This window comes from Amblyomma americanum, chromosome 1 (assembly GCF_052857255.1).
Source record: "Amblyomma americanum isolate KBUSLIRL-KWMA chromosome 1, ASM5285725v1, whole genome shotgun sequence".
NCBI lineage: Eukaryota > Metazoa > Arthropoda > Arachnida > Ixodida > Ixodidae > Amblyomma > Amblyomma americanum.
Window position 1 is genome coordinate 324,064,537 of NC_135497.1, and position 10,420 is coordinate 324,074,956.

Genomic DNA, 10,420 nt, shown 5'->3' on the forward strand with positions numbered 1-10,420 from the left:
AATTTATTAAACAAGGCAGGCATGAAAATTCTAGACCTATATTTTTTTTTCTCGTGATTAGCTTCTTGTTTAGGAGACAAGATAAATTTTAACAACGGACTACGTTTTTGTCGTGGAGGAGTTCTGTGCGCCGGTCCTAAATGTGCGCGGAGCTTCACTGCAGGCAAGTTGTATCAGCTTACCCGTCTCGGCGGTGCGCTGCCATTAATACCGAGAGTGGCGTCGCGCTGGAAGAGCGGTTTTTGTTTTCACGAAAGCTGTATACTAATTGTGGGGTGCCCCTAACCGCGACAAAGGCATGGTTGTTTTGACCGCAAACCGTGTGTTCCCTGGCGCAGTGGAGGAGTGCCAGACCCGGTGGCGCACCCTCCGGGACACGTACCTCAAGCGCAAGAAGCGCCGACGCGCCGACGCCACGGGGCAGTGGAGCGTGCTGGACCGGGAGCTCGGCTTCCTCGATGACTTCCTGAGGCCGCGAACGTGAGTGTTGTGTACAGGAAGACACCTGCCCGCCTTCGCGTCACAAGCACAACATCGCGCGACTGCGACGTGGCTCAGCGGCCATTTAAGCGAGCACTCGGTTTTACCAGGCTTTACTGTCCGCACAAAGCTACACGACGCGCGACTCGCTCAGACTCGCACTAGATCGCCGCGTTGCTGGGTGGCACGCAACCTACTACGTACGGCAAGTCCATTTTGCGGACCCGGTGGTGTGCGTCTGGAAGCGTGCGCGCTGCTTTCCTTTTTTGCCTGCTCCGATGAGCCATGTTGACGAAGAGTAGCCGTCAAGCCAGCCCGCCTCGCAGCGTGTGTGGCTATTCTGATAATGCGTCACAAAGAGCGTACGCCATCAGATAAGTAACGTTTCTTGCTTCGGGATCAAGGGCAACCACTCTTTCCACCACGAATGGACGCGTCATGCGCGGTGTCGACACCAGTGTGTCCAAGTGACGCAGTGCCAATGCCCACATGAGCCGGCGCTGGCGTGCGCTGGACACTCGTGCACCCGATAGTACACGTCGTCGTATGCCCGCTTTAACTCCATTCAGCACTGTCTTGCGTCTGTCGCGATCACAGAATATGGCGGCATATTTTGTAGTGGAATCTTTTTCATCCTTTGTTTTTAATAAAAGCAAAGAAGTGGGCAGACGCTGAATGGAAATGACCTATTATAAACTCTGCACTTCTCCAGCCAAAAACTCTAATTTGAAACCCAACATTTCGAGGCCGGCTCGGCTCCTTCATCGGGGGTGACTGGGGGCACTAGCTGGCGTCTCTTAGTATGTATGGAGGGGAGGAGATCAAAACTAAAGCTGTGATGCGAAAGGCGTGGGGGCAGGAGGAGGTTGACTGTGAGTCACGTTATCGCACCGGGGGCAGGCGGTCAAGACTTTTCTTCTTTAGGCTGCAGAGCCAAGTCCCTGTGCATATACTGGGGGGAGGTTTCCTGTTGTGCGGTTGATGTTGTTCGGGGCAGTTTGGATGTGCCAGGATTCGAGTTGGAGCCTTTTTTTTTAATGGAAATGACACTGTGAGGGGGTTTCCTTAGAGATTCCGCTAAAATCAGGCCGCGAACCGTAAGCCTCCGCTCGTGCAACATGGCTATGTTAATAAATGCAGTCCTCCGTGATTCTTACAAGGGATATGGACGTGGGCAGGACATGTAACGTGGAGGACAAACAGAGTTGTTACATGAGGAAGTAAACAATGGGCGGCGAGTAGTAGTCCGGTGGCCAGATGAGGTCAGGAACAGTGCGGGGACATAGCGTGGCTGCACGGTTGATTGCAGATGAATGGAAGAGGTCTTTGCCTTGCAGTGGACAGGTCTGCGCCGATGGTGACGACGAAGTGGAAGAGTCGCCACCATCGGCGGCACGTTAAATCGAAAAATGAAAACCATAAATAAAAATTGGTAGTGGCTTAGCTCGGCTGTGCCAGGATATACGTAGCGAGAGGTACTCTTCCCTGGTTGAGCTTGTTGTGTTCACTGTATGTTTAGCAATGAGAGACATTGGGCTCCATCTCGGCGGCTATGCGGCGTCTATTACGCTCGACAGTCTGAGTCTCCGTTTGGCAAGCCGTTGCTCTCTCTCTCTCTCTCTCTCTCTGTTCGGGCGTCTCCGCTGCTCTCTTCGCCTTCTGACGCTCATTCTCTCTTTGTTGAGCAGCCAACTGCCAGGCGACAACCTCAGGATCGGAAGAGTTAATGTTCTCTTGTGTATACCGCCGTTTATCAGCGGCTGAACTCTCCTGTGCATCCTTATCAAGCGCTGCGATACAGCCGCCGATTAAATCTACGCTTTTTATACGCAATGCTGCGCATGCGACGACGCGCGGTTCGGGTGATGAACGCGATGTGACGTCATACCAAACAGCGGCGGCGGTGAGCCGCGCTGTGTGACGTCATGCCAGATGGCGCCGCGAGCGCGGAAAGCACAGTAACCATCTCACATATCTCGATGGACACACGTACCGCGCCGTAAAGGGAAAGGTAAATGAGGGAGGGAAAGAAGAAAGAGAAAAATGAAAATTGAAAGTTGCATTTTGAGGAAAGGCGCAGCGCACCCACTCCTCCTCCCCGGTTGCCATGGTAACGGCGCATGCGCGCAACTGGACTCCCGCATGTACCATAAAGGCGCATGCGCACAACTGGCGCCTTACCTGTACCGCGATATGCTCGACTTGTAGCCTAGCGTAGCTCCCACTACAAAAAAAAAAAAACATTCGCTCGGCACGCGAGCTTACAGGAGGAGATATGAGATGTAGGTAGTTAACTTTTTTCCTAAGTGTTCTGAACCTGGATTTAAAACTAAACATTTTGACAGATTTGCCTGTCTGGTTGGGTTTGAAGACATAACAAACTGCACATCTCCAACCAAAATTTTAACTTTAACCCAACGTTTCGAAGCCCACTCGGCTCCTTTATCAGGGGTGACTGAGGGCAGTAGCTAGCGTCATTTAAGTATGGAAGGGAGGGGGGGGTGAAAAGAACGACAGCTGTGTCGCGGAAGGAGAGGGGGTTTAGGCTAGGTGCTGAACGGCGACTTTTTTTCGTTGCGTTGAAGAGCGAAGTCCCTGGGCATATACTGGGGGCAGGTTTCCTTTTGTGCAGTTTATTATGTGCAGTTTATTATGAACCTGGATTGCTTTTCATGGGGCGTCTCAGCACAATGTACAGCGCTGCAAACAATGCGCATGCGCTGCGGGCGGCTGGCGGAAGCCAGTTAGACTGGCCAGCGGGCGAACTCGGACGTTAGCGATTACGGGGTAAAAGCCACTTTAACACCGCACTCTGCCAGCCCGAGTTTGAGTGCGTGCTACACCCTCGCTGCAACGACTCTTCCTCGCAGGAGGCGCTCGACGCTGAACGGGGCGGCCCCGGCGGCTTCTTCGGCCGAGGTCGAAGTCAAACGAGAGCAGCCCGACGAAGACGCCGAAGTACGCGAGTCAGCGGCTGTGGTGGCTGCGGCAGCAGCACCAGCTCAACCCTGGGCTCTGGCCATGCGGCCGACTCGCGTGATGCCGCATCGCCTGGCGGCGGGGGGCGCGGCGGCGCAGGCGCTCTTCTCGGACCCCGAGGAGCTCCTCTGCCTAAGCCTGGCGGCGCGCCTCAAGAGACTTCTGCCCCGCGAACGACACATGGCCAGGATGAAGATGCTGCAGACACTGCACGACTTGGAATCTGGCGAGAACATCGGAGAGTTCGCGCTAGGAGACCCGTAGATGGTGCACGACATTACGGTGGACGAGACAGAAGGCGACTTCAGCGAACAACCCCCTCATCAGCCGGCAGAAACTTGTTTTTTGTTGTTGTTTTTTTACTAGGAATGAAAATACATTGGCTGTTGAGTTTCATGCGCATGTCTCATCGCTATAGCATTTGCTTTCAACACGCTATAAACCAGAATGGACTGAACTGTGCTACTTGGTGACTGAGGATTGATAGTTGAGTGCAACCGAGTGTGCATCATCCAATCGGTAAACGCGCGAGCCCTGGGAACAACCGCGGAAAAGCGGGACGTAGTACTAGCTTACATTTGACGAGCTTGCGCCTTGGCTAAAGATAAAGCAATGTACACGCGAAAAGTCGTGCGCACACCCCAGATTGTTTGCAGAAGAAAGGATAAGGGGCATATCAAGGTGTGGGGGGGGGGGGGGGGCTGTTATGCGGTAAGTGTACCTGTGGTGGTCCTACAATGCCAGTCCTCGGAACTGAGGTAATTAATGCGAGACTTTATCGTGGATTGCGAGGTGTACGTTGAGAATCAAAGCATGCGAACTCTGCCAGAAGGCGTTCGACGGGCGAATGAGCTACACGGCGGAATCGCTGGGATCTACCACGGCAGCTGAAGGGGTCCTTTGCGTCTTCATAACCAGAGGCTAGAGCGACGTAAATTACCTCCCCCACAATACGAACACCTCAGAGGCCATGCACTGGCGACTAATACCAACCCGTACCCGAACTTGTTCCTAAGATACAATATCCAACCAACAAACTAACGAGGCACATACCCATGGTGTAGAGCTTGCCCTACTTTCTTCCACTTATCACGGGGATGAAGGCCAAACATCAACACCTTACAAAAACCGAGAACACATACGAGCATTGGGAGACTGCGCTGACCATGGGAAACCCGGACACAGAGCTTCAGCTCATCCTGATCGTAAGCGAGTCAGCAAAAGCCAGTGGAGCCTTGGACCAGAGGAGCCACCCAGCTGCACAGTCTACCCCCTCATCCCCTCCCCTACTTGGGAAATAAAATTTCTCTCCCTCCCCGCACCCTCTTCTTTTGCTTCGGATCGGACCCCCCACCCCCCCCCCCTTTTTTTGTCTTCCTGGTTGGGGGTCTTGCTTCCAGTAAGCTTTTCTGAACAGTTAGCTGAGTGCCATAACCACGCAAGAATACCAAAAGAAAATTCTTGAGGGCTGGTTGGCTCATTACGAGTGTGTACCTACAACTGCGCTAATAGGACAAGAGGCCAAGAAACGAACACTGAGCCCCTGGTGTCATATTCGTTTTTTTTTTTCCTTATGTGCTATTCGCGCAGTCTTAACTCCCCTTGTAATGAAGCAACGTTGTATATTTACAATACACAACGTGTTTTGCAGATTGTGTACACTATGTATTTACAATAAGCTTTTTTTTTCCTTACGAGTGAACTATTGCCAGCCGGTATATACGACGAAAGGAAATTCACAAAGGCTGCACGTTTTACAGATAAAGGTTCTTCGAGCTGTAGAAAATGTGCACAGCCGTTATAACACACGAATTGTTTCTTAAATGCAATGTTATGCCAGTGCTAAGAAACTGATTACAGACTTGCAAAACATTCAAAGTAGAATTAAAACGAAGCAGTTTTTAAGGCGAACGCCTTCAATGGTTCATACTTGCAGTGTCCGTCCGTGACACTCTTGAACTCGAGAAGAGAAAAAATCTTTGTGCGCGATGGGATTCGAGCCACCATCCTTCCGTTCCGCAGCTGAGCGTGCTAACGACTACGCTACTTCCTGCCAACGCATATAAAGTTCTCCTTTTCTAGGACGCTGGAGAGAGTTTGCAGAAAGGCGTCGAATCAAGCGGATGCCCCCCAAACGCCATCCAGTGTCTCCAGCATTTAAGATTCACACACAATTGTGTACTTAACATCTTAACCACACATCAGTGACACAAGCAGCAAAACCGCGCTAAAGGCTTTCGCCTCACCGCACTTTAGGTCAACAAAGTGCCCCCTGAATTTTTGCGACGTCTAGCAAATATGTAAATCATTGTCAAGGCACATGACACCAGTCACAATCAACAATCTAGATTAAAAACGCATAGAAAAATCTATGGCATACCATCATTGCAAACAAACTACCAAGGTTATTGAACCAATTAAAGAATAACGAAATCTTCCTCTAAAATATATTCTTCAAAAAGCTCGGAGCTTGTTTTATTAGTGGACGGTTATTTTAATTATGTATTGGGTTTGTTCACCCAAATTCTGCATGAGTGACAATTTGTTTTGTTTCTCTCTCATCGCTTTGTTTTCACAATGTTTGGTGTATTACTTTGTACATCTCATTGATTCCTTGCAGTGAATTCATTTGAATCGTGTATAGTGAATGTTGTCATATACTGTTACCACTTATGCTATCCGGTTCTTAGTGTAGCTTACTGTTACAGAGTAGGTATTCATCTGCTTTGCTCGACACGTCTGTCAGATACTTGTTATTAATGATGCGTTTTGTTCTGCGACTCGGTGAAACGACCGGCGTAGAGTGGTTCGCTGCCTCGTCGATCAGCCTCCATGACAGCTTTTTCTGCGGGCCTCCCGCATCCTGTATTCTCTACTTGATGTAAATAAATAAATAAATGCATTTGCGCAATAACACTCTGATCTCTAAGTGAAGGTTTCTGGCTACTGCATACGTATGGTAAGTTCGTTTATTTAAGACACATTGAGTGTATATCGGCATGTTTATAGGAGAGAGGAGGGAGATTCTGCGCATGCGCTACTGCTCGGGTATCTGGCGAGGGACCCTTGCATCTGCCGAAACAGAACCTCACGCACACCACACTTCAAACCGGAACTATGACCACCACAACCACACTGAGGAATAAGGAAGCGCCTGAAAAGGAATTCAATGAGCGAAAATGCGTGGGTGTTTTGTCTGCGACACTAGTGATGATGCTCGTGATGGGCGGACCGCTGTCCATCCGAGTGCCACCGTCAGAGAACACGACGCTAATCTTCGTTTCAGCGGTGGCTGGAATGCAGGCCACAATGCCCAGTGTGCAGGTTTCTCGCGAAAGTAGCGCCTGTGCTGGTTACCTCATTCAACGTCCAGACATTGGTCATGGTACACTCCGGCACAGAAGTTTTAGTTTTTGGCTAGACGCTATATTTTGAGTCATAACCGCAGCTTAGCGTTTGTTCCCTCTACCATGTTGACTTCGTGATATTCTTAGAAAATTCCCAATTGCCTCCACAGACAACACTAATTCCCAAACACGCTTTCACATGTTACAAGAACAACAAACGTACCTGTAGGTTCCGTGCTGCGAACGCCTCTCAGACACTCTGTGCACGTTTTTGAAGAGATAAGTAGGCGTTACGCTTCGATTTAAACTAAAATAAAAAAAAACAATACAAATGCGCCGAATTCAATCTTTGAAATTTGGTTTTAACCGAAAAAGATCAGTATCCTTGACGTGCACGCCGCAGCTCGCTGGCTATCGAGTAGTATTTAAACTCAGTCAAAGGTGAAAATAAACAAAGTGCTGAAGCCATGAGAGTGGTGAGACAGCATACCGTTGAGCAAAGTAGCGCAGTTGTACACTTTGTGGTATTTCTATGGTACCATGCCCGCCTCTCCAGACTGGGGGGCTCCACATCGTCGCAAAACATCGATATTCGATTCGAGAAATTAATATTAAAAAAAAATTGCGAATATTCGGCAGCGCCGGAATACCGCCGACTTTCACAAGTCTCACAATACTGGGCAAAATATCAGAGGATGGAGTTTAAAGTGCCAGGAAAACAGTACAAAGGCGTCCTCTTCGATTTATTCTGTGTGGTTTATCGCGTAGACTAGTCATATTCGGACCTTGCTACGCTTGGAACTCATGCCAAATTCCGCAACTGGGCTTTCCCACGTTCCCGGCTTAATAAAAACAAGATAGCCTACCGCTGGCTGCGAACTATGACAAGGCAAAAGAGCGTGGTTTTCCTGTTTGATTATTTCACATTGTGCTTCAGACTTAACGCCCACATACATACATGGCACTCGTCCAGCCGCCTTCACAGCTCTTATAGCGTGAGCTCCACCGCCTCGTTCTGGTCAGCTGTGACATGTAATAAAGCCCACTTCCGGATTTTCGCACGGTGCTACCGAAAGGCGGTCGAGAAGAGCTGTCAACGGCAGGGCAAGGGATCCAGTAAAAATCCCGCCTTTTGCATGGTGCATTCTAGCCATTTAACACCTAACGTGCATGCATGTAACGGAAGGCGGGCCCCTGTCGCCAGCCCCCCCCCCCCCCCCCCCAAAAAAAAAAAAAAGGCTTGGCTAACCCTGGAATTCAGCGAAAAGCAGGGACGCTTGCTAAGCGTCTAAGGCTCATCCATGGCAGCTTCGCTACACGCTCGCGACAGCCGTTTCATATACGTATAACCACACGACCACTTGGCTATGACGTGGTATCATATGGTCTCAGGACACCCCCATCAGATGTCATCACCAGGCTTCACATCACCCCATCGGACGTTCTTAAGGTCAAAGGTCACCCAATGTCAGAGGTCAAGGGTCAACTAAATGCCATGAGTCAAGGTCGGGGGTCAAGGGTTGGACACCATAACCTTACCACACAGGGTCATACACGGCTAACGTGGTTGGGCTGAAGGTTATTCAAGGTCATTCTCCGGCATTCGCGACGACTTCTTTACCTAGCGTAAGCTTTTCGCTTAAAAAAAAAAGATAGCCTGGCGACATACATATCTCGGTTTCAGAGCTTTGTCACCGGCCCGCAGCATTCGCCAGCAGAACCCAGCTGCGCGTCGCTTTGGCGACTGGCGCGTTTGCTGCATGGCCATTTCTTTTTTCTGTTTATACGCAGTTTCGCCGTTACGAAGCCAGCCTGCTTTTCCCTCGCTTACATCCGCGTAATTCTTCTAGCGCACCGAAACTGCGCTCTTGGGCTGTTCGCTGTTTGCGCGATGGAGCCTCGTCACAAAAGGCTTCACCGCAGCTTCACGTTTTCGGCAGTTATTCTTTCGGGGAAGAGAAGGGCGAGGCGCATTTGGTAGCTTCACCTTCAGATAATTCGAGAATTTCTCCCGGTCACTTAAAAATCTGCGTCAATAAGGCTTTGCTCCCAACCTTGCTATTTTTATCTGCAGATCATACGTCGATTCATGTATTTCATTTTCCGTAACCACATTACAGGTTTCACACTGTTATGCTGTCTAATGAACCAGCGTATATCTGAGCATTTCATGATTCTTTTTTAAAATGCTTTTATAGTTTAATTTCATTTGCAGCAACCATGCACTAGTTTAAAAAATTCTTTTTCTGATTTTTTTTTCATACTGAACATACATTCGATTCGATATTTGAAGGCAGTTTTCCTTCATTTTAGTATTCGATTCGTGATGGAAAATTTCAGTCCTCGCACGCCCCTGTTTTTTTTTTCTGCGAAATGATTGCATAACTCCGCTTTCGTTGGGTGTTTTTCACGCAGCAAATATGAAATTAGCGCTTCCTTTCTGCGGGACATGAAGGAGTTCATGTTTTGCTTACTATTACATTATTATTGAATGTACGTGAAGAATGTACCTTTATTCAGAACATCGTGCACCACCAACTAGTCCAGACCTTTGCACTGGGGCTTTGCTCTGGAAACGGAAATTCTCCTAAAGCGCATTTTCGGGTAGAAATCGGTTGTAACCGAATTTTCATGAAATAACCTCGGGGCGCAAAACCCGAAAACTGAGGATCGTGCTTATAATCCAGTGGCCGTAATAGCGAATCTTTTCATAAGGAAGATCAGACGGCGTAGTAATCCGGTGCCTTAACTCTCTATAGACTCGTTGGTTACTGAGACAAACTACTGCGCGGGAACCTCTCGTTCACGATCCAAGCTCCCGTATGAGCAGTTTTAAGCATCTGTCTCTCGGTTCCCTCCCACAGCCTGAGTTCGGCGCCGCGCCAAGCACAGTGATGTGCCCGAGAGCTCGCTGCCAATGGCGCTGAATCGCTGAGCTGAGGACCGCGTGGAGACAGCGAGCAGTGCGCAGATATTTTCATGCCAGGCGTTTATTACGCAGACAGCTCCCCTTGAACGAATTCCACGCAGCGAAATTACGTTGCTTGCAATGAGGTATGTGCATAATTCGAGCCCACTGTGAGTTTTTGCAGCTCTGCAATATGGCGACTTAGCACTTTCAGGCGCCTGTGATTTTCGATTATCTCATCAAATTAATTTGGCTGAGCTGGAAGAATAAAAAGTCAGAGCTGATGTTTGCACGTGATTGGCGCTAACACGAGTCGCACAGGGCACGGTGAACTGTCAACGACTGAACAACAAACTGCCGGTAGAATAATTGCAAGACTAACCCAACCAGCAGCTAACAACAGCTGAACTTAACTCAGTAACAAACAACTTGCAAAGATGGGGGCGTACGTGAGCATTGGGCTTTGTTGGACATCTATGTCTGCATCTCCACACCATCCACAATCACGGCACTTTCCGCAAAGAGCTGGGACTTTTCCTAGCCTTTAGTGTGCAGATCATCGCCCGTAGACCCATGGGAGAGAAGGTTGTTGCTCGCGAGATCTTCCTGGTGTTTGTTCTTCCTTTAGCAGGCAAAGCTTCTCGCGCTGGGAGCAGAGATAACAGACGAATTCGTCTTTCGAACGCTGGTTTAGCTTTGTCTGGAA

General features: G+C 49.3%; 1 protein-coding gene across 1 annotated transcript; it reads left to right on the forward strand.

Annotated features, from left to right (window-relative positions):
* Nucleotides 1–244: 244 nt before the first annotated feature.
* LOC144115423 (uncharacterized) lies at nucleotides 245–3,853 on the forward strand. The gene is made up of 2 exons (XM_077649820.1): nucleotides 245–480; nucleotides 3,351–3,853. Exons 1-2 carry the CDS (start codon nucleotides 299–301, stop codon nucleotides 3,721–3,723), a joined length of 555 nt encoding a protein of 184 aa, XP_077505946.1. The 5' UTR covers nucleotides 245–298; the 3' UTR covers nucleotides 3,724–3,853.
* The last annotated feature ends 6,567 nt before the right edge of the window (nucleotides 3,854–10,420 follow it).